Genomic DNA, 25,273 nt, shown 5'->3' with positions numbered 1-25,273 from the left:
CCAAATATGATTTGAAAACACATTTCTTCTTTACCTTTCATGTTAATACATCTTCCTGACTTTAATCTACTTTTTAATTCTGTGATATTATTACTTAGAGCTTCAGATCATGCTGAAGTTCTACAATTTCTGAGAAGCTCAGTGCATAGATATGCACTCTGTTTAAAGCTGGTTAGAAATTTTCTGAAAGCAAAAAAATATATCTTGAAATTGGAAATTGACTGATTTCCTGGACCCAGGTCCTTCACAGCAGATAGCTCAAGTAACTCAAAAAGTCTGATTTTGTATATGCAAAGCAACTTCAGCATAAAACAGAAGAGAGAAGTGAACACTGGTAAATAAAGATTAGTACTTGGCTTTGAGCCCATACTCCTGAAAGTACCATTTGTCTGATCCCTCTGGGATCAATTGTTAATACCATCCTAAAGCAGTGGCAAAATATCAATTTAGTCCTAAAATTCTTCAAACCACAGCAAGGTCTCCTTCCAGAAGGAGTTACAGCTGGCTGAATTTCTTTCTTACAGTTTCTGTGTATCAGAATGGATTGGTGTTCTTCACAAATGAGTCCCTGGGTTCAGGAAAGTGCCAGCAAATGGCATTTTTCCTATGTATATATTCATTCTGAGGATCTGTTGACTTGATTGTCTCTTAAACATCAGGACTGAGGAAAAGAGTAATTTAGAATACCTGCTTAGAACATAGTTAAAGGAAGTGGTACCTGGGTTTCTCAAAGGCAGGGAGTAAAACACCACTGTTATGGACCTCCATGAGAGATGATTTTTCAGCAGCACTTTTGGTACATCTGTGTGCACTGTGTTCTGCCAAGTGAAAATAATTGAGCTAACTTGGAATAAGCAGTGCCTTGTCAGATGTGAGTTCTGCTCAGGTTAAATGCTGCCTCTCAGCAGTGCTAATTGGAGAGTTGTGCTAATATTAACTAAACTGCCTTTCTTCACATCAGTGACCTTGCACTTTTCATTCAGCTCAGTTTCTGTGAGTTTCAACCTTTGGATGCCCATACAGTTCAGGATATTTTCTAGTCATTATTCTGTGAGAAAAGAAGATGAGCATTATGTTCTCTGAATTTTTTATGTCATTAAGAGCATGCACAAATGCATAGCTGGATTTTTGAAAAATGCGACAGTACTGCATGCCTGAAAGTAAAACAAACAAGCAGCCCCCTCCCCCCTTAGTTATTATACCTTTCCAGGTTTCCTTATTTTGTATTTCTTTCTATCTTCTTCAAATCCTGATTTTAAATGTGTCTTTTTGACCAGAGTGAGAAACAGCTAAAGGGCTGTGAGTCACATGAGATTTCTTCATCTGGTAGAAATAACAAAAGACAGTCAAATTTATAGTTTTAGATACGATATCTTCTGGAAAATATGTTGTTTTATTTTCGACTGTATAAAGCTACAATACTTTTGTATTTTATGTAATTTTTAATGTGTTCTTTAAATTCTGGATTTAGGTTCTAGAACCTGAGCCAAGACTAAAGACTAAAACTGTCCTCCTCAAGAAGTTACACAACACTGTGAAAACATAATTTATATTTTATGTGACTTTGTGCAAACTTCCTTAGAAAAATAGAATTAAAAGCTAAAGTTTTTTTTTTTTCTATATTTGTTTTCATGGTTCAGTAACTTGCTATAGCTGTATTTCTGTACAGATGCAAAATCAGTTATTTCAAGATTCTTTTTTGTGGTTTAGGTTCAATCAGATTTGCCTTGTAGCCAGAACTTCAGAGGAGCCAAACCATTTTGCCTTTCTCAAAGTTTGCATTTATTTTTAGCCCGTAGTGTTAAGAAAAATCTCTGGAAAGTTCCAACTAGCAGGGTTTGATCCAGTGGTGCAGCTGAGGATTTACCTACCTGATAATCTGATGTTAAAGTAGTGAAAAAGATCCCTCCTTAACTAAGCCATGTGTTGAAGTGGCATCCTATACATGGTAATTAGCAGCATATCCCTCACAAATGGTTTGTGGCTGAGACAGTGTAGGTTGTCTAAAAATCCCTTGTCATCATGGGAAAGTTATGATTTGGTCCCATGTTGATCTTCATGTGTTGTTAAATTTCAGAGTCAGAGAACTCTTTTTTCCTCAGAATTTATTTGTCTGTCATGGTCCAAAGTTGTTCATGGACAGGCTCCTTGGAGGAGCAGAGGAAATCTGCTGATATTTTGTATTACAGCATTGTAGTGGGCAAAGGACAACTTCTGAATGTGGTGCAAAAGCATAGGTTAGGTAAACTGGAGATATTAACAAAAAGATACCTCAGGCGTGTCTTTGATGTACTGAGGAGTGAGAGCCCTATATTCAGGCTTGACAGCAACAAGAAGTAAAAGAGACTTAAAACAAGATAATTGTTTTCCTAAAAGTAGTAGAGAGGTGTGATCACACCTGTGCTCATAGGAAAGAATCCTTCATCCTAGAGGTTGTCTGGGAGAATCAATGATAACTCAGCTGTGCTATGTATGTAGGGGAGGCCCAGTAACAATACTTGGTGTTCATCCTCTGGGAAGGTCCATGGTGAAGACCCCAATAGCTTAAGCCAGACCATAGAAGGATGGTAGATCATAAGTCTGTCTTTCCAATGCTGTGTTATTGGGACACTAATTTATGACATGTAGCATTATCTAATGGTTCTGCTCATAAATGCAAGTCTTTATTACAGTTTCAGTAGGGTCATCATTTTAGACACTAGCTTCTGCCTCTCTTTGATGCAGCCAGATAATCTGAATTATATCATTAGCAGGAGAAAATGTTTTCATGCCAAAACTTCTCGCTTAGCATCATCTCTTATATCACCCTTCTACTTTACTGCTGCTCTGTGTGACATTTCTGTATGTATTTCTTCTGAATCTCACTGACTTTTTTACCTTTGTAATGGCTTACCATTCAATTAAGCTAGTTGGAGTATAAAGCTATTAAGAGTATAAAAAGAATGAGCAATGATTTGGATGCTATCTACAGGTAAGTTAAAAATATTTTTATCTTCATTCACTAAAGCAGATATTTAGGTTAATATTAAGAGTAAGGGCAGTGTGGATGGGAAGGGCTGTGGAAACTGGTTTGGCTTACACAAGGGAGTGAAATTATTATCCCTCTTCCGAGGAGAACAGTTCCTGTAAAGACTACCATTGGGACAACTTATGCATTTCTTTTTGGTATTTATTTCTTTTGGAGGGTGTGGGGAAAATTCTTGAAATACTTTATTTACTGAAGATGCAAGTATATAGTATTAAAAGGTCTAAAGCTGCTGAGAAGCTTGACTTAACGAGGAGAAAGTGATGTTTAAAATCCAGCTTGGCATTGCCTGCTGGATGTACTTTAGCAGGCTTCACCTGGAGTTCAGTGCTGGTGAAGTTAAGTTTAGCTTTAGTGCTGCCTTTGTCACACAATGCTTCCCTTGATCAGCACAGCAAGGACTGGGCCCGTGTGGGAATGGCTCTTCAAAATGAAATTTTCATAGAGATAGTCAATCTCTAAAGCTATTCACTGTCAAAAAGTTCTTGTTGGCTTCTTTTGTTGTGCTCTTTTGTTTTGGTTTAATATATGTTAACTAATATTTATCAGAGGAATGAAAATGAAGTTCTCTTGTGAAAGATTCTTCGGTTACTGTGCCATGGTAGATAGCAGGATCTGTGTTATGTGCACACCTGAGAGACAATTGAAGAATCATGAGATACTGGTGAAATTATTTTAAAGAGAGAAGAAGGAAAAACAGGAAAAAATTATTGCTTGTAATGTTTATATCAATTTGTCCAATGAAGCAATACTTTTTTATTCCTACATAACTACTTTTAAGAGGCTCTTCTGTGTTTAAAATAACATTTATTTTTAAAAGAATGCTAACTATAAGACATGTTAACATGTGCAACATTTTCCATCTTTTTGATATAGTAAAATACTGTAGTTGTACTGTTTAGTGTTTAGCATTTACTTTGCTTTAATTAATATAGCTACTTTGAAAGGCTTGGTAATTACCCTTTCTTGCAAATGGCAGTTCAGACAAAGAGGGATTCATAAATCTGAACGTATGCTTAGAAGGACAGCAGTTGTTCATGTGGAACTAGGAATAATTTATTTTCCAAGAATCTACCCTATGCATTCATATTTCTATGAGATAGAAACTAGAAAGGTTCTAGAAGACCCAAATATATGTATACAAAAATAAGAAAATCCTTTAATTGTTGGAGAATGAACAAAGATCATTGAATCCCAAAGGTTAAGTGTTGTGGAGATTTACAAGAGAGTGCTTTGCTCTGGTTAATAAAGTGAAAGTTGAGCACTAGGCACAATGTTATCAATTTCGTGAAACAGCAATTACAGCAGGTTGACAAAGCTAAAAGGACTTAATAAAGTTAAAGAAAAACAAGTTGGAAGGATGGGGCAAACTCATCCACACACAACTTTGATGTTGAATATTATTTCCCAGTGGGAGTGTTCAAAGCCAACAGCCTTGGGACTAAATTGCTTAAGCCTCATTCTGTGTCAACTCTGCTTTTAATTTTTTTCCCCTCGAGGAACAATATTTGGGCTTTGCAAAATAAGTTGGCTTAAAATAATTGGTTATGTTTGAAAACATATTTAGTAACTAGCAACTTTGCTGAGAGTCAAGGCAGCTCTAAGGAGCCCAGGAATCTTAGAAATCTGGCTGCTTAGGTGGATTGCCCAAAAATAATTTTAGATGCTGTGCTTTACTTACAGCAGGCAGATTCCTTGTTCATATAATTCTACATTGATCAAATGTAGTAATAGGTAAAAAGCTAAAAGCTGTCTTTTCTGTGGATTGACCAATAGTAATTTGAGATGCTGTGCTTTAGTTACTCAGGGCAGATTCCTTGATCATATCATTCTACATTGATCAAATCTAGTAAGGGATGAAAAGCTAAAATCTGTCTCTTCCAGGTAATATGTGTATATTAAATTATATGTATATATGAATAAAATCAAAATTGAATTGCTAATGATTCCTGGATTTTTTTTTTTTTTTTGTGTCATTGAGAGGTCTGCTTTTGGGTCCATACCTTTTCCTCTTCCACAAATACAGTCATGCAGCAGGATTTGTTTAATGGTATTTTCAGTTTTCTCGACTGCACAAAAAAGTGGTTTATAATTTGAAAGCAGAGGACACAGTTATATACCTTTAGCTCCTCTTCAAATGTAACAAAAACAAAATTAACAATGAGGCTAATTTAAGTCTGGGTAAACTAATTTCTTTAAGGAACAAAAGTCCATCCCTGGCTGCTCCCATGGCTTCAGCTTTGGTCTTTTAATGAAAAAATAATTTTGTTGTGCTCCAATATTTTATCCCTCATTGGTTGCATATGCATTAGTGTTTTTCTGATCAGTGGTCTGCTTATAACTCAAAGCCCCTGTGGGTCCCTACTTACTGCATGTTGCTTTTTTACGTGGTTTTGACAATCATGACCTGGCTTCTCAGAGGAAATTATACCAAAAATCCCATTTCAGATCTGCACCAGTGGAGTTTATCCTGATCTCTTTCTACACAGGGTAATTACATTACTTCCATTATAAAATTGTTTGAAACTTTATCTCAAGCTTATAATTGTTTTTAAAGCAGATAAAACAGAAAACATAGAGCCTTGTGCTTCATAATTTCCTTTCTCCCCCTCTTGGTAGTTGACTTTTAAATTAATATTTAAATTAATTGTTTTTTTTCTGCTTGGCAATTTTAGTGTTTTTTTTTATTTTTAACATTTTCCTATTGTTGAGTTTTGAGGTATTGCCTCTTTGTGGGAAGCACTTGTAGCAAGAATAAGGTTCCTCTAAAATTCACAGTGGTAAAGGCAATTTTTAATTTTTATACTTTTAATCTTTAAGAAGTGTGCGTATATAGTTAGTGGGTTGTTTAAAACTATTCTAAAGGAAAATTAATTTATTTACTGCCTGTGTATTTTGAGAATTTGAAGCTAAGGTTTCAATTTATACTGGTTCAGAAACAACACTTTTTTTAAAATTAGTTTTTGATTAGATAAAATGTGTAGATAAACTTGAAAATTAATTAGTAGGGTAATTGTAGAAGTAAAATGATAATACAGGCATAAAATAAATCCTTTAAGAAAATATTACAAGCATCTTTCATTGATTTATGAAAGGAATTGAAATATGCTGCAGCATTATTCTCAACACTGATTATATCTAATGGGCAATTAATTTAAGCTTATTTAAGAAAGTGCAGGGAAGAAATGAAAGGGTTGAGTTATCATTAACAGGATGTGAATGTCAACCATGGTGGATCAGAAATGAGTCAGCAATTTGCCTTTTAAAAGCAGATGTCTGATGTGATCTACGGCTTTCAAATGCTTGGAGCTGACACTTGATGTAATGGATTATTGCTAGTGCTTGTTAAAAACCAAAGTATTGCTTTTTAGAAAGCACTTTGAAATTTGTGGTTTTGTTCCAATGAGGAAATAAAAATTGAGGAGTCTCCATTTTGTCTTAATAGAAGAGCGGATACTTTCTCCTTCTCCCCTGCATCTGTGCAGTTGGCTGCAGGGTGCTGGTGGGCACGCCCAGCTTCAGTTAAATAATTTTTCTGGGTTTTGTGTGGTGGCTCTCTCTCTTTCCTGCTTTACAAACCTATGTACTTGATCTTTGGAGAAACATTTTTCATGAAAATATGAGCATGGGCAGGCTTTCCAGTGAAGAATGTAAGAGTTCAAAAGTTTCCTCTTAGCCTTAGTGTCATGTTATTAAGTCATGTGCTTCCTGTTCTGGTCTGTGTTACATTGGTGTAGTTTGTGGCTTATGTGAATTACAAATTTCAGAGCCTTCTTAAAGTTCCTAGCAGACAAATATCTATGTCAAGAAACGAAAATGTCATTATAAAGATGGTTCTGCTGGGGATTACTGGGCATGGGTGTGGCGTTTGTTTGTTGTTGCTTTTTGAGGGTTTTTTTAGGGGGGGGGGGTTTCTTTGTTTTTGTTTTGGGTTGTTTTTTGGGTTTTTTTTTTTAGGCTTATGCCTGTCTTTGTCTTCTCTTCTATCCTTTGCTGCACTTTGGGCAGAAGAACCACTTAGAAGCATTCCCCAGTTACCAAAGCAGGAGGGGGCATGACTTTAACACATTGGACAGACTGAGCTGCTCTGGTAGTATGAAACAAGCAAATTCAAGTGCATTTTGGGATGTTATGCACATCTAACAAAATCAATCAAAAATAAAATTAAACTAGGTTTTCCAAATAGACTGCAACTGTGTGTTTGACAGGTTGATGTTGTTCATAAACAAATAAATTACAGTTTGTTTTGGGGAGGAGATGGAGAACATCCACAGTATTTTTTCAGAAAGAGCATCTAATGTAAGGATCACCTTGTCACCAGGGCAGCCTCTCTGCAGCAGTGCTCTGTGCATCTGTTACGCTTCAGCTGCTGTAAAGTGATGGTGAAATGTCACTGTCAAGGGGTCGTTCCAGTTCTGACCAATCTGCTCTCTGTTTAGTGGTGGCATTTTCTAGCACGTGAATAAGTCTTTGGGCAATGGGTTTTTGGTCTTTGGGTTTTATAGCTTATTCTTTTAGGGCTCTTACCTGTTATGGCTTATGTCAGAAGGGAAGCAACGTTTATTTCAATAAAGATTGCATGCTTATCTCTCTTCCCTTCACAAATGTCTTAATGTCTCTCAGGCATCTCCTCTGAGAGATTTCTGACTGGCTCCTTTTTGTCTACAGCTTGTTGGTTCTGTTTTTCCCATTATAGACACGGTGTATCAATGTGCTTTGCTAAATGTATTGTGTGGCAATATCCCCTCTGTATGGCCAGCTGGCCTTTCCTGTGTCACAGAGGCACCATGTGATAATTGTTAAAGCACTCAGGCTTCTTCTGCTCTCCCTGTTAGGTGGCTGCTCCAGTTTTCTTTCCAAGTAGACCTAGTGTGAGTATTTGCTAGTAGCACAGACGTAGCCTTGTGCTGTATGACCTGGGAGAAGTTGTCAGCTTTTGGGTCCATGAGTTACCCATCCTTTCTCTTCATGCGTTTCTTCTCTTCTCCCTAAGTGATCAGGCCTAAAGACAAAGTTTTCTGAGCAGTCCCTTAGCTGGGCAATGAGGTGCCAGGGTGGCCAGGTATGAGGAAGGTGATGCCCTGCAGATCTGGGAAGACTGAGGCTGGCAGGCTTGCCTGTGTGGCTGTGGGCAGTTCATCCTCCTGGGGAAGACCCTACAAAGCAAATGATCCCTCTTTGGGTGTTTTTTAGTGCTGTGTGCCTTGCTGTTTCCTGCAGAAGGGTGTTCCCCCACAATCTGCTGCTGCAGTGACACGGTGTATGCTCCCTAAGGCCAAGGTGAGCCTGGAATGAATGGCATTTTGGAAGTCCAAGGTAGGCTCTTACCCACGGAGAGAGCATGCACCTAGAGCCCTTGTCTGAAGGCTTGATTTCGGCAGGAGTGACTTAGAGGGCTTTTCCCTTCTATCAATCCCTGTACTACAAACAGTCCTGGTGTACTCTTCCCACATGCCACTCTCCTTCTGAATTAAAAACTAAATGTACCAGTTCTGTACAGTAACAGTAGATCAGTAATCCTGAGGGTTCTGTTTGATGTGTAAGCTGCACAATGTGTTGTGACAGTGTCCTTTATTTAGTCCTGTGGTTACTCCATGCCTCAGAAACATCTGCTATGACAAGAAAATACAAAGTGTGGAAGAATTTAAAAAACAGGTTACTGTATTCTATCTGATAAGCACCACAGCAAGAGAAAAAATTCTTTGTGTCCCTACCTCTGCCACAAGCTGGTAAGGTGATTTCAAGGAAGTTAATTGGAAGTTCCTCATTGTCTGCCTGAGATTGCTCATTCACTCCTGAAGATTTTCAGAAAATACAATGTAATTTATAGATCTCTTCTTAAGGGAAATCCTGCTTTCTGACTTCAGGCTATAACTTCTAGGGAAGAAGTAATTTCTCTTGTATGTGATATTGATGTTGTCCCATTCCTGAATGATTAGAGACTTAAAAACAAGTTTTGGTGATCGTGGTGTAATTTGATTACTAGCCTGTCACTAGAGTAATTATAAAAATTCTGACAAGTTTAGATTCTTTTCCTATTCCTACCATTCTAGCAGCATGGAGAAAAGTCTTCTGTGCAGAAAGAGTCATACTGCATTGCATGTAATAGAAAAGGGGAGGAGGGAAATTGACAGGACTAAAATAAAAGCTTTCTACAAAGTGAGATGATTAAAAATGGAATAGGTATGAGATGCAGCTGTAAACAGTAAAGATACAGAAAGCTTCAAAGCTTCATCTGTTATTCTGTGATTGTAAGGCAGAGCCCCCTGTGTCTGTGTTGTGTACTACCAATAACTGTACATCAAATGTTGTTGCTTCTGGATGTTTTCAAGAATGAGTGAAAACTTGTTCACAATGTTTGATTGCTGCTTTACAAATAACTGAGTACAAAGCAATAGTAAAAATGCTCATCTGATAATGCAACATTGAATATGGTAAGTGGGATTTGTTGCAAATGAGAAACATCTTTAGGGTTTTTTTTTCCTTCAATAGTTGGAAACCATTCTTCTTTTTTATAAGCATTAAAAAAATTCTGGAATGTCACTTTGCTTCTGCTGGCACAGATCTGGAGGAATATACATGCCTTGGAGCACCTCTCTGCCTTGGTAGACAGACACACAGATTCACTGAAAAATCTTTTTTGCAAAAATTGCTTTTGATTGCAAAATAAGTACTTTCTGTTTTAGTCTCTGAATTATTGACTGTGACTTCAGCTCCTCCAATAGAAATCACCATAGTTGTGAAAAGCCACCTGGAGGCACCAGAAGTTAATGCACTGGAATGGAGTAGGGTAGTTTTTTGTTTTCTTGGCTTTCTGTTCCTGTAGTTGAGGTCTCCTCCCTGTGAATTTCTGATAAAAACATGTAAAGTTAATGATCATTTGATATGTAAAGGCATCCTGTAGCTCTAACAGACATATGTATTTCTGAGATAAAAATATTTGGTACCTTGACTCCCTTTGTTTGGCCATCCTTTTTGGTTTGTTTCTTTCATTTTTTTCTGCTATCCTAAACCAAATTTATTCCAGTTGGACATCAAAGTAATTAAGCAGAATTGAATCCTCCATGCATCTGATGAGATAAAGACATCTTAACGTGAAGTTTTGTTTTAATTGCCTTTTATGGAGCACAAGAGGATTGTAAATAGCCAAATGAGCTTTCTGTGATTAGTAAAACTGGCCATTCCCGGAAGATGACAAACCAGAGAAAAGTTGCATTTTGACAATAGAAAAAGCAAAATTATAGAAATTAATTTTCATTTTTCATATTATTTGACTAGTTACCAAAGCATTTTACATGTTTCAGAGTTGCTCAGCATGTTTAAAGCAGGAAGCAATTAAAAATATGTATTTAAATTTTCACCTTTTTCAGAAACAAATATACACATTTAAGAAATGGGAATCCGTTTAGGAAGACTTGATTAATTTGAATCCAGGTATATCCTGATTAAACTGGTTTCTTGATGTCATTTCTTGACTCATTTTTGAAGGTGGCATGTGTAAGTGGTTAAGAGAATTTCTCAAGGCCTTGCAGAAATGGTATTTTGAAGCAAGGAATGGATCATCTTTCTGATGAAAGTCAGTCTGGTACCCTAATTACAACAGCATCTGCTGACACTGCTGTCTTTGAAAGCAGATCTCTTCCTGACACTCTCCCAGAATAAATGGGTGACTCCAAGGGCATGATGTGTCCAGATTTAATTTAGGTATCTCTAGCCAAGCAATGAACTGAAAAATTAGTAAGTTATCAGTGAGATGTTAGCAGATTTCATAGAAAAATGTACAATTACAGCTCTCTACCTGGCACAAGCTGTAAGGGAAATTTTGCCTTTTACTTCTTCATAGGGAAAAAGTAGTCCTTTAAAATACTTATTTTCTCACATGACATTGAAGGTGGCTTTGTATGTGGTAGGTCCTTTCCATGACTTAAAATGAAAATTTAAAGCATTTTACAGATCCTCTAATTCTTTGCCTTTAGGAAGCACACATTACATTTTTTTCATTTGTTGTTGTTACCATACATGGGTATGTACAACTGGAGTTTTGTCCAGTCTTAACTTAATAAAATTCTTTATGATATGCAGGGTTATTTAAATATCTTTATATGGAAAACCAGAATAGTTTTAGTAATTGAAGAAAGACATCCTAGACCTAAGAGAATACATACTTAGAGGGGGTTTCAGAGAAGGGCCATGAGGATGATGATGGGTCTGAAGCACCTCTCCTATGTGGAAGAACTGAGATGGGGCTGCTCAGCCTGGAGACAAGGAGGCTTTAGGAAGACCTTACTGTGGCCTTTCAGTACTCAAAGGGGGCCTGAAAGAAAACTGGAGAGCTTTTTGTTTGTTTGTTTTGTTGTCTTTTTTTTTTTTTTTTTAATAAAGGTGTTGAAAGACTGGAACAGGCTGCCCAGAGAGGTGGTGGATGCCCTGTCCCCAGAAACATTCAAGGTCAGATTAGACAGGAGTCTGAGCAACCTGGGCTTGTTGAAGGTGTCCCTTCTAATTGTAGGGGGATTGAACTAGATGACCTCTAAAGGTCCCTTCCAGGCCAAACTATTTTATGATTGTCTTTTAGGCAAAAAAATTTTTAAAATCTTTCTTCTCTCTACAGCGGAGAAGATATGACATTGTTCATTCAGACCCAAAACTGTTCAGCAGTGTTTATGCTGATAATATGTCTGAGAATCAGACTCTCTTAAGAAGACATTAATCTTTTTTGTCTGGAACCATGTCTTACATCTTCTCTGGGCCTTTACCATTTTTCATATGTGATAGCCTTGAGCAACTGCTGCTGCTGCTTTCTCTTCACCTGTGTCCTGTACAGAGCCAGCATTTCAGAGAAAAGAAATACACAAACCGTTTATTCATTTCTTCATTCATCCCTTTCCTGCCTCTTCCTCATTTGCAGGAAGCTATTTGTGACAGTGACTCACCACCAGATTTTTTGAGAGGATTGTGCTGCACCTCACTGATTCACACACTTTAGGCTTTGTTGGAGGTCAATGTCTTGGCAGCATTCCCCTGTAAATACTATACAAGTACCAAGCTGTTGCTACTGAGAGAGTGTTATGTTGTACTTCTGGTGTGCTTTTTGTTCTCAACAGTTGCTAGCAGGGGGGCAAGGTGACAAATTTTGTCCCTGTATCAAACATAGAAATTGGACATTCAGTCGGTGTGCAGGTATCTGCTCAGCAGAAGCTGCTTCCCTGCAATGTGCACTGATTTTTACTTTCCTTAATTTACAGAGCTGTTGTGATGAGCCCCTAAAATATGATTACTGTCCCTGGCTTTTCACTTGGTTAGTTTTCCTCCCCTCTTACCACAAGAATGCTTCCTGGCCCTTTAAATCTATTCTTGCTCTATATCTCAAGATGTGTTCTTCAGGTTGCTTTAAGGGGTCTTTAAGATCCTTTAGCTTAGGGAGGTTTCCATGAATTTCAGAGTTATACAACAGAATCCTGGCTGGGGATTTGGTATTTACCTCTTTGTATTTCTCTAACACTTCCTGCATATTTATGGGCATACACAGGGAGCAGCTGTAGTGAGCTGTGTATTCAGTAGCATTTGGGGAGGTCCAAGAAGCAGTCCCAGTAACACAACTGCCTCATTAACTTTGTTTTCCTGAACCCTGCCAATGGCATATTACTTAATTTCTGGCACAAATGACCACAATACAGGTTGTACCCAAGACTTTGAAAAGGTCATTTCAAGGCTTACCAACAGTGCAAGAAAACAACAAATGTCCCATTGAGTCAAGTTTAAGGTATTCTTCTTTGTGTTGTCATAATTTTCTGATTTTTAAAAAGTAATCTTGCTCTGAGAACCTTGGAATATTAAGGTAGAAGAAAGGTGAAAGAGACTTAGCAGGTGTGAATACAGGCTTTTGCCATCTGACACCCCCAGTGAATCTTACTCTAACCCCTGTGTTTCTCTGCTCCTGCAGGACATTTCCTTGCAGCCTTTCTGTCTTTCCTGGAAATAAAGACCTCCTCCAGATTTCACTAGGCAGGTGCAAAAGTTCATTGGGCTTGGAAAGTCTTTTGTATAGACATGCTCCTCTGTCACCAGGCATGCCACTGGATGCTTTGTTTGACTTGGTGATGGGAACTGACAAGATTCCTGTGATGAATAGGATGAAGAGCCTTTTCCAAGTCATCCATCCAAACCCAGGCACTTAGTTTTGGGCAGACCTCAGTGTAGACTTGCATCTTTGCCTCTCTAAGTATCTGCCATCCATTCAAGAAAGTCTCTGTCTATAGGAAAATAATAACTGACTATTTTTCACAGCAATGGAGCTTTCCCTTTTGTGACATGTTTTCTTATGGAAAAGGTGTTTTCTAAGCTCTATTGCTTTCTCTTTTCCTTTCTTACAGGCACAGGAAATTGAACCATTACCAGAATATGGCTCTTACTCTGTGCTGCTAAAACAACATCTATTTTATTCCCCCTAATATAGGGATGTTCAGTTAGATCTGGAATTTGCAAAAGTTTGTTCAATAAGCAAAGAAAAGAACTAAGCTTTATTAGTTGTCAATTTTTTTTCTGTCTCATGTCATTTTCCTATCATCCTCTCTCTGGGTGGACCTGATTTGAAGAGGACAGATCTGCAGATACTCCTGGTGCCGACAGATGGAATGGATGCAAGGGAAAGCAGATTAATCCTTAATGTTTCTTGCCCATTTTTAATAGCCTTATTTCATTCCTGCTGTCTGTTTCCACTGCCTATTCATCGTGGAACTTGTAGAAACCTCACAAGTTAGATACTAGACTCATATATGCATTCCTTTTTTGGTGTGTTTTTTCTGAGAACTCAGAAAACAAATAAAAATCCCCTTGTAATGAGCATGTTTCTTTGTCTTGTATTATGATTTTATTGTGTTTGATATTACAAATATCAATTAACTTGACATTAAAAATGCTTGTTCAGGTGAACATATATTTAATTGGAGACCAGCTGAATGGCAAGGTTTGCTGATGGTGTAAACTTGTTTGGGGGGTAGTGAGGTAAACTGAAAAAAATGCAGAGGGATTTTAGGAGATGGAGACAATAACCACACAGAAGCCCCCACCATATGTGGTCAGTGATTCTGTCAAGTGTCTGGAAGCTGGGGAGTAGATGGGTTATTCTTGTTGCTAACTTGTATTACTGCCTGGGTATTTGCTTTTGGCCACTGTTGGAAGTGACAGTCTGAGCTCAGTGGACTCCTTTCAGAGGTAGTACAATTCTCTTATGTCCCTTCAAGCTTCTGAAATAAATGTGTTTAAAAAGCCAGTAAAGCTGTTTCAAGCATGACAAAGAGCTAAGCAAAGAAAAGGAAGCAAATGAAAACAAATAAAAAACAACATGAAAGCAAATAAAAACAAACCAGACACTCAAGCATAAGTTTTACTCGGGAAGAAACAGCTATAATATTGACAATTTATGGATGTATTTCTTATTAGGAAGTGTTCAGCTGTCTCACTTTGGTAGCTTACTCTCTGATTTATAAAGAAAAATGTTAGCATCTTTGTGGGAATCAAATGTTTTCAGTTCACAGGGCATAAAAATCTTTAGTTTGGCTGGATGTACAAAGTGAACTTCAGCACAAATTCCTCAGGATGAGATTAAAATCATACATTTACAATTAATGTCTGTTAGAAACCTTTGGAGAAACAAACTCCATTACAAAAATGGTTTGTTTTGCCTGGAAAGAGAAGGTCATTAATGTTTGGCTTATCATGGTCACTATATAAAATATAAACACAGTTGCCTGTCACCAAAGTGTCTAAGTTGGTTAATTCTACTTGGAGGGAAAAGACATTTTATTTTAGATCTCACCCTGTCAGAATTGTCATGTACTGCTGCAGATACAGGTGCAGATAGTATTGATTTTTATTGATTTTATTTCAAAATGAATGGACACCAAGTTTAACAGGCTTTCTGCAAAGAATGTCTAGAAATAGCATAATCTTTTTATTAAAAATAACAGCAGTAGGGAAACAGTGATGCAAAAGAAGCACTTAAAACAATTTTAGTTATTCAGATTTTTTTTTTAACAAGAACTCAACTCTTTGTTAAAGACAAAACTAACCAAACACTAATCTAAATAAAAAAAAAAAATTGCCCCCATACACCCTTATAACTTTTCCTTTGGAAACAAACACAGAAATTTTTTGGAGTGTGTTCAAAACTTAGGATAGTTTTTCAGAATGCTTTATTATTTAAAAAAATTATTTGCATTGATAAAACAATTTGGTTAATTGTTTCCATGTAATTAATACATTTCCATGTATTAATGATGTCTCTTAAGGAAACAAAAAAACCAAACAACAAAATAGGATTTTGAAGTTTTCCTAAAGTTGTAGTTCCAGAATACTACATGGTCTGAAACATGCCTGAATGAAATTCAAATCTTTTTTTACATGTAAGGTGATTAAAAAAAATAAAATAAAAAGAGACAATAAACAAGCTGTAATTATTAGGTGGAATTAATTATATGGTGTCTAGTATTCTTTGAGTCATAGCTGCTTTTCATTTCCCCCCTTGCCCTTTTGATACCAGTTGCAAAAGTGTTTTGTGCTGTCGTAGGATCACTGTTTTGTACTCTTGTAGGGTTTGTTAAGTACACAATTATCCTGTTATTCTGTATAAAGCAGTTACAAGCTTGTATGGTTTTGTGGGTAGTATGAATGATTATGGATAATAAGGGATAAACTGTGACCAAAGAAGAACATTGTGCTTTAATGGAAGCATTTTTCTTTGATGATGTTCTATTGAATTATTCTGAGGGTTTTTTGTTTGTTTGTTTTTGATTGTTTTGTTTTTTCATGGATTTTGAAATAGAATGTAGAAAAAACCCAATAGCCTGTCTTTTAAGCCTTTCCAGCCTTGGAATCATTCTCGTCTCTGATGAGTTAACTTTTAAATGATAGCAAGTGTTGCATTTTCATGCTCTCTCTCTTCAGCAGTTGCCTATTTCAGACATCTGCCTAAAGTTTACAAAGTGATTATCTTTCCATATATAGCATGTTCTTCTTTGCCTTTCGGAATTTTTTTTAATATCTGAAGGTTAGCCTTTAGGTCATAGCTTTTATAAGTTTAGCATAAGCCTTTAATCTCTCTTGAATGATTTTTGTGTGTAACTTAGTCTCATAATTATTACTAATAAAGCTACCACATAGCAGGGAACAGTACGTCCTTGTAGTATCTGAATTCTTTATCGTATTTGTTTAGATCATATTAGCGGAAAAACTATTCTCTGTCCCTTCTTATTTCCTGAAAGAGGACCTTCCTAGATAATGTAACAGAGCAATAGTAATGCAGAAACAGAATATTAGGATTTGGCTAACAACATCTTGTTTAGGAAAGCACTAGAATTTTGAGGGAAAAAGTTGCTTATTTTCTCTCTCTCTCTCTCTCTCTCTCTCTTTCTCTCTCCGTGCTTGGGTTTAATTCAAAATAAGAATTATGCTAAAACAGTAATAAGAATATGGTTTTAAACATTGTGATTTATCACCCACATAGAAATCAGTAATATAACTTGGTTATCTGGAACTTGTACAATATGTACTTATGCCTTAGTAGCAGAAAACATCTTCTGAACTAATTTGCTTAGCAATTTAAAGAGTATTGTGAACTGATAATATTCTCTGCTTCCTCAAGTTCTTTTGAATATTGTATGTCTTATTAATTATAAAAAAAATTACTAGGTCCTTATTGATTTTGAAATATAGTATTTTCAAAAAAAAAGGTAGCGAAACTTTATACCTCACTTTCTTTCCGTCTTTTGTGATTTTACTCCTGCTTTCAGGATGCTACTTCCAATACAGCTGTTCTAGAAATGAGAAAATTTGATGACCCTGTCTCAGGTATTCCATTATGCCTCTGGGCCCTGTAAGGAAAAAGTTCTGCCAAATAGGCAGCTGCCTCCATTCCCCAAGAGACAAAAAGTAATTTTCTTGGTGCCTGTGTTCCATGGTTTGAGGTTCTTACCTTCTCTCTCCCCAAAACTTGCACTTTGAACAGGTGTGTGAATTAGAACATCACAGGCAAGCTTCAGGTTAAGTAAACATTTCAAATGTTCAGTAAGTCATCCACGAACAAAGTGCTGTACCAACAATTTTTAACTGCTTCCCGAATAGTTTTTAATTTTTTTTTCTCTCCAGTGCTGCCTGCTGCATCCTTTGAGGAACACCCCTATGTTTCTATCTGAATCTCTATCTGTAAGATCCTTGGGGATTTTTAACAACTTGCTTTTACCCCACATCATAAATTTTCTCTTTGCTTCAAAGAAACCAGGATTGTTTCCAGATTTCGTAATCCCTAAAAATGTATATAGTGGGAATTTGCTGCACCAGTTTGGGTACTACTGCAGAGGAGGATGAATGACTTCTGAAGAAGTTAAAATCAATCTCATCCCCTCATTTCTGAGTCCAATTCCACAGTGCTGGTTTTGATCTGCATTAAGGAGGAGCTGCCATGGAGCTGTTACAAGCTAATTTCTCCTAGAGAAGTTATATTACAATTTAATTAATATATCATAGGGAGTATTTAAAAGTTGGGGGCTTTTTGTTTGTTTGTATTTTATTTGATTTTTTAAACAAATGATTATACGGCTGGTCTGCATAGAGGTTTATTGTTAACTACATAAAGGATTGGTTTTGGGGGAACATGCTAAGCACAATCTCATTGCTTCTTTGTGGGAGTAAGATTATTCTGCTTTCAAACTTCATCCACAATCATTATTCATTGATCCACAATGATTATTTCTGGTTAAGAAGTGATTTTTTTTTGTCTTTTTACATTTTATTGAACTATTGTTGCTAAGTGCTAGAATATACGTTGAAGCCATCACTTCTGACTTTATACTTTTTCTACTTTATTCATATCTCACACAGGGAAAAGGAGCTAATTTTTGTACAGAAATTATTGTACAGAAAAACTGGTCATTTAAGTGTTACATAGCATAACAGGTTGCATGGGAATTTTTCCAGTTCCTGAAAATATTATTTATATGAGGATACAAATAATTCCTTTGCCAAACAATTTGTTACTAGAAATTTTTAATAAATTACAATATAGTCATAAATAATTTTAAATATCTCACAGCGTTGAAGAGTTGAGGCAAAAAGCCTTAAATTCATTACAAACATTGAATGAGAATATAGTAGGGTGGGGGATCTCTATGAGAAAAAAAGCAAAGAAGGATGCAAGAGAAATGTAAATTATGTTTCATAGTTTCACTCGCTCTGCTACAAGTGGAATTCACTGTTCAGAAGTCACAGGTAAATAGGCCTTTTCTTCCTTTGAGTCAATACCTGTTGCTTATAAAGTTAATATCAGCCAATTCTTTGTGAAAATTGCTGATTTGTATTCCTTCTGGATGCTTGTGTAGCTGCGTAGGACACTCAGGAAATTGCCAATTTTTAGAAAGGTTTTCGTGGCAATGACAGTAAGACACAGGTACAATCTAAAACTGTGTACACAGGGAAGTGAATCCAGGACTAAATTTTTGCTTCATCCTCTGATACCACCTGAATCTTTATGCATTCAGCTTAGAACCTCTGCCCATGGAGCAGACTGCCCTTTAAAGTGGAGGTGGATACTGGTGCCAATAACCAGAATTTTAATTTTTTTTTTTTAATGCATGCTGCCAGATGTGTTTTTAATTACCTGTGCTTCAAATGCAGCTTTGTTCAATTTTTTTTCTGCATTTTTTCTTTTTGGAAAATAGTATTTTAATGGAAGATCATATTCTTTTTCCTCTGAGTAGTAGATTTTTTTTCTTAGAAGTACAAGCTGAATTGGTTAAACTTTGAAAATAGGTCAGTGGCTAGTACAGTTTGTTTAAAGACCAAAGGATTCATTGTCATTATCATTTATCAGGACTCATTAGATGTTGTGGTTATGAGGTCTCACTCTTAAAACAAACTTGAGAGTTTCAAGCAATAATGTGCTATTCCACAGTTTAGAATGTTGCATATTCATAACATAAAACAAAATTTGATTAAAACAAGTTTTATTTGTTGCTAGAGGCCAGAATTCTTGATCATTTGAATACAATCCAGTTTTGATTATTTTAAGGAGACAAATGTATCTAGGTTTTTTGGTAAATAATTAATATATAGTTATTTTTCAGTGTGTTAGAATAATTAACTGCCATTTAGCATGTCATTGATGCAAATTTTAGTAGAACTAAACCTGATGAGAAGTTTTCATTTAAATAAGGAAAACTGGAGAAATAGCAATCAGTTTGAATATAGCCCATGAGTGAAAACCACATCTAGCTTACTTTTGTCATGAAATCTGTTCAGCAGCTGTGTGCATTTACGTGGTGTGTCCATCCTGCTTTGCACAGTGTGGAGCTGGCAACACAGTTGGGGTTTTGTGTTTTCTTTTTGTTATACCTGGTAGTAACCACTGGTTTGGCTGATTGAAAGAAAAAAAGGAGTCAAGAATTATGCTTACAATTAGAGGTGCAGGTACAAAAATGTTCTCCTCAGTGTTACACTTTTAAGGAATGGAAATTGATGCATCCAGCCTCCAAGTATGTCTCCATCATGCATGGGGGCCTGGTGGGGTGCCTGCAGAGCAGCAGAGGCAGGCTGTGGGATTGACCACATTCTACTCTGCCTATTCAGATGAGCAGCACTGGGACAGCCTTGTGTAAGCTGACAATAAAGGGTGTTTGAGTGACTTACTCATTTTATCTGAACAAGCTGAGCCATTTGCAATTGGCTATTTGAGATTCACCTCTCACTGAGTGTGAAGTACAGCTATGTACCTATGGCTTCTAATTAGTTTTCAGTGCAGGTTGCTTGTTAGGAAAAAAAAAAAAACAAAAACCTTTGCCTTTGTTGAAATGACAGTTTAGATTTCATTAGAGAACAATGCTTGCAGACTGCTTCTGTCAGTAATGTTCAGTTCCTTCAAAGCAACTTTTCCAATTAATGAAATCAATTCCTAGTTTGCGTTCCATCTGCGTGCATGTGTAGCTGCATAAGACACAGGAAATTGCTGGTTTTTAGAAAGGTTTTTGTTGCAATGACAGTGAGACATGTGCAGCCTGAAACTCTTTCCATATTTCTGAGATGTCAGTCTAGGAGAGAAATTTTACTTCCTTCTCAGATTCATTCTTTTTGTGTTTCGCAGACTGCAGAGGCTCTGCTCTCGAAGCAGGCTGCCCTTGGTGCCGAGGTGGGTACAAGTGTCAGTCCCTGTAACTGCGCTGGAGCACTGCTGTTGTTGCAGGAGCTGGCTGAAGGGATGGGTGATCCCAATATAAGCTGGTGCACAGAGATTGCTGTTTTTTATGTAATTCTGAGACTGTAATTCAACTAACTGTCTTGTGTCTAGCAGAGAAGTCACAAATAAATTCTAACTGTCCACCTGTGACACTTGAGTTCTGGGAACAGATTAAGATTCTGGCTGCAGTGGGCAGATTTTTAGTTGTTTGTATTTTGGGTGTTTTTTCACTTTTGTTAATATTTAGTAGCTTCCTTAAAAAACCTCTTTGTAGGGAATAATACCTTATTTGGTTTTGTGCATACTAAAAAAATACAACTATGTTAGTCCTTGTGAAGATTATTTTTTTCCTTCGTGTTCTTAAAGTATTTGAAAACATCAAAGTCTTTTTATGGCTTTTTATTTTATGGGCAGTCAGAATACCACAGGACGGCCAAAACTTGTATTGTTTTGGCTCTGCAGACATCTTCTTGACAGATTAAGGCTGTCAGCAGAATGTGTAAACACCATTTCCAGATTTTACATTGGTCACTAAAGCATCCTTAAGTGCAGCTCAGGGATATCTAGTCCTGCAAGACAAAGCCCTCAATCATATGACTGAATGATGGTCAGGGGCTTCTGTTAAAATGTTTTAATAACTTTGCAGTTCACAGCAGGAAGTCGATTCCCTTGTGTTTGAGTCACAGTGCTTGATCATCTATCTCTGTGTAGCTCGTCCACTGACATGGGAGTGCATTCACTTTAAACAGCATCTGCCTCCAAGTTAAGACAGTGCAATTACTTAAAAGTGTAGTTCTTCAGAAATTATAATGCAACTGCTGCATTTACCTTACCAGGCCCTGTTCATTGTGCATATTGATGGCTTTCTACATTCTACAGCTTCTCACACTGAGAAGAAGAATCTGCAAAGTTCCTGAAAATTTTGTAGAATATACTGCTTTATAGTAAAGATGTGCTAATGTAAAAAAGACTCTGATTTCTCACATTAATTTTGTATTTTTTAAAGGAAAGAACTAGGAGAGTGGGAAATGGTCTCCTCACAATTTTCTTAAATGCTGAGCTTTACAGGTTTTTGCCTAGTTTTCATGTTGTTTTTGTGAGTTGTTTAGTTTAGTTTTGTTTTTTAGTTCTTTCATCACCTGGAAGGAAGTCCTTCAGGGAATTCTAAGTCTGTTCCAGGAAAAACTAATTATCTGATTGCCCACCTTACTGTCTTGGCAGGGTTAGGCTGGTGCCTTGTCATAGGTGCACAGCTGAAAATGATGAATGAAATAATAAATAAATCACTTTATCTAAATAAGTTATGGAAAGAGCTTATGATAAGGATATGGTTCTTGCAGACTTTGAGAAAGACAATGTCCTGTAAAAGACCCCAAATAACAGTATTGATTCTGTTACACATTTTTCACATTTGATCTGAATTTCATTTTGTCTTTAGAAAGACTAAAATTTTAAAAGATTGTACTGCATAATGCATTGACATAGCAAAACTGTGAATATTAAACACTGCTTTAAAATACTAATATATTCATATAAATACTGTCTTTACCAATACAATACTTTTTCAAAACAAAGGGTGCATTTTGACAAGCGTTTCAGTAGTAACAGTGACAGGTGAGGCACTTTATCTTCTCTCTCTGCCTGGCCCTGTGTACTACATCCATTACAGCAGTATTTTGGGTTCAGTAGTATTCTAAGGGGAGTAAAGAGACCTGCCTTTAAAAAAAAGAACAAGTTTTTCACACCTTTTCCTTGTATTGGACCAATTCCTCACTCCTGTGACATGCAGCAATAAGTAGCCTGTTATAGGACCTGCTAAAAGTTGCTGATTGTTTAAAAAAAGCCTTACTATACTTGAAAATACATCATTTTGTCCTGTGAAAGAGAATTAGAAAAAGAGTGCAGAAAAATATTTAGAAAACATACAACAAAAACTATTGTATGTGAATAAAATGCCTTTTCCCAAGCATATTTGTTTTGACATTTTTGCTGGCCTCCACCATGAGAAAATACTCTCATGGTTAGAAAAATTAGAAATTTAATTCTGTTGTATAAAAAAATCTGAATAAAAGTTGGTTATTCTATTTGGGTGATGATGTTTTCTACTCATGTACACTCAATTGAACCCATCACTCAGCATTTTTAGTGGGTTTTTAGAGGGGAAGAGCAGAGTAGCAGGGTAATGTTAAATGTTTGGAAGGGTCATGTTACTCTCCTTAAATTATCAACAGAATTTAGACATAAAATTGCAGAAGAAGGAGTCAAAAGAAAAGTGTGATGCAGACAAAAATAGTCTGTGGAAAAATGTCAGAAAATTATATTCATTTTACCTGAGTTGTTCTCATAAAAGGTGAAAAGAGAATCAATTTCTTAGCTTTTAAGTTCTTTGCAGTTCTAAAGAATATGTAAAATCTCACTTCAGAGAGATCCCTGAAATCTCAGGAAATCTCATTCTCTATCTGATGAAAACTGTGTTTTGGAACATCTGACTTTAAAAGAGTTTCATGAGAGAGGAACCACTGTGCTGGGGTCACGTTTTCACTTTAATCCTAACTTTCTTTTAACCTAAGATTTGACATTAAATATATTAAAATTGAAAGCCTCTTTTGAGAGGAAATATTTAAATTTGCCTAAATTCAATCTATTGAAATAGGATACATCTAGAGTGGTGGAAGCCTCCAATCCTTTTTTGCTTTGAGGAAACAAAATCCAAAAAAAAACTACCAACGAGACAACAACAATAACAAATAACCAACACACAAACCCCTCCCCCCTCCCCAACAAACACAAACCACAAAACTCAAGAACCCCAAATTTGTCAGGTTTTCTGGTTTGAGCCAGTGTTTCAGTTTAAATTGTAGCACTTTCTGGGAACTGTGAGGAATCATGAAAAAATGGTTCTGCATAAAAATTCTTCAAGGAGGCCTACTAAGGATTAATAAAGAGAAAACAAGATTCCTGAAAATTGCTGACATGAACTTTTTCAGTGAAAATCCATTGCCCTTTGCTTCTGTGCTATGCAGCCACTTGGCCTAGAACCCATCTCCCTTATCATTCTGCACATCGCCAATGTTTAAAAATGCAACTCTGGGATCATATCCTCAGGCAAGCTTTGTAGCACTCTGGCCTTTGTGTTTAGCAAAAGAGAAACAAGGAATTAATAGTTGCTGTTGATGGGGTGGTGGGTGTCCCTTGTTCTGCATGTGCTGTTAACCCAAGTTAAGTAGTGCATCTTGTGTTAAAATTGTTGGCTTTGTCAGCTGCCTGCTCTCGTGCAGTGGTCTTCTCCATCATCTGCATTTGTAGATAATTTTTGCATGAGGATTTTGTGTTTTGGTAGAAAATGTGTGGTAGAGTCCTGAATAAATAAAACAAGAAGAAAAATAGCACTTGAAAAATACTGCTTTGAGAAAATGCCAATGTGTACAGCTGCCATTGTTGAACAGCATTGAAAAAAAGATATGAATCCTGAAGTCAGCTGGAAGTCAAAAAATCTGTAAAATAATTGCAAATGAAGTATCTGAGCAAATACCATTGTAGTGGTTGTAAGAGAATATGTATCCATCACTTGCTGGATGGTAATGATGTAGAACAGGCTCTTTTGTTACTGTTGTTTTAAAAGTATAATTTAAACCACAGTGAAACTGTATTTTAAATAAAAACTTTTATATACTATATTAATAATCAGTTTATATATATTATGTATGTTTTATATATATATATAATATATTAAATATATTTATATAAATAATCAGTTTTAACTTCTTCAGTGTGTGATTATCTTTTGACTTCTCTATTTTTTTTTTTTTTTAAGATCTTTATGGTTATGGCAAAATCTTTTATCAGCCGATGGTATAATGGACTACCAGTTGGATGATATACAGTCGTCTGAAACATGATATATACTTCTCCTCTTCCGTGCCCGTGGTGAGTTTTCATTCTGTACATATATATTAGATACTTCAGAGAAAGAACTGAAACCTAAGTTCAGAAGCAACTGTATAGAACTTTTCTCTTTTTGGATGATTTTAGAGCTGTGCAAAAATTCTGATACACTGCTTGAAATGCTGACTTTCCCTTGAGCTTGAAAGCATCTTCACCTTCATTTACTGTGTCTAGTTCAAATTAGATTCTGACTAAATGTTCTTTTTGGTCAGACACGTACCACAATGTATTTAAGAATAAGATAACTGTAACTGTGTTACAATTATACTATAAAATACAGGTAAATAAATTAATTGGAGAATATATTTGGAAATAATTTGTCAGTTTTGGTTTTTGTGCTGCTTCTCTGTTTTGTGCCTACAATTAATCTGATTATAGTATCTGTGAGCACTGTCAAGTATTGTATAATCAATAATATTGAAAGCAAGGATCCTCGTATTATAACTGAATTATTGCTTCTGTGTCTAGACATACAATAATGAGATCCAAAGCACTCATTGTTCATTTGGCTAAACACATTGACAAACTAAATTTGGGTATCAGAATGTTCCACTGATGACTCCTTAACACACCAGAAATTGCAGCCCTGTCTTCTCTCCAAAAATCAGATTGAGCAACTGAGGTTTCAATCTTCACTCTCTCACTCTTCTCCTTTTTGAGGATTTAGATATGGTTCTCATACCAGAGATTGGTTATCAATGATACTGAATTGTCTGGAATAGTTGCTTAGCCAGTGTTAAAATTTGCCTGTAAATGTTTGTTACCCTAAATTTGTGTCTAGTGTTTGGGTTAGAACAGATATGGTATGAAGGGTATCTTTCCTTTTCTGCTTCAGATTCCAGAGTTCTTAGAAGGATGCAGAAGTAGTGAAGAAAGTAAAGAGAATAGAAGAGGCAAATATTAATTTCCCTAATGCCATAAGGCATTTAGTCAAGGCTGTTCTTGCTATGTGCTTAATTGCTGTAATGAACTAAGATAGAAGCAATGCAGTTTCTAGAAGTGTACTTGGTGACAGAAGGATGTATTTAAATATCCCAAATAAGTGGATAGAGATGTTCACCAGCAAAATTGGTTACTAT

The 25,273-nt window shown here is 36.3% G+C and overlaps 1 protein-coding gene across 10 annotated transcripts in view; it reads left to right on the top strand.

The window, feature by feature from the left end:
• CHRM3 (cholinergic receptor muscarinic 3) overlaps nt 1-25,273 on the top strand; it is a 269,545-nt gene that overhangs the window by 56,908 nt on the left and 187,364 nt on the right. For 9 of the 10 annotated variants that reach the window (XM_038130540.1, XM_038130541.1, XM_038130534.1 and 6 more), the window contains one exon: nt 24,064-24,176. In XM_038130540.1, coding sequence (XP_037986468.1) covers nt 24,145-24,176 — 32 coding nt within the window. In that variant the 5' untranslated portion in view covers nt 24,064-24,144. Of the gene's footprint in view, nt 1-18,785; nt 20,202-24,063; nt 24,177-25,273 lie in introns of those variants that run through there. The other variant, XM_038130538.1, reaches the window with a different exon arrangement.

The sequence above is a fragment of the Motacilla alba genome, chromosome 3 (genome assembly GCF_015832195.1).
Source record: "Motacilla alba alba isolate MOTALB_02 chromosome 3, Motacilla_alba_V1.0_pri, whole genome shotgun sequence".
NCBI lineage: Eukaryota > Metazoa > Chordata > Aves > Passeriformes > Motacillidae > Motacilla > Motacilla alba.
This window is presented reverse-complemented; position numbering and strand designations above follow the sequence as displayed.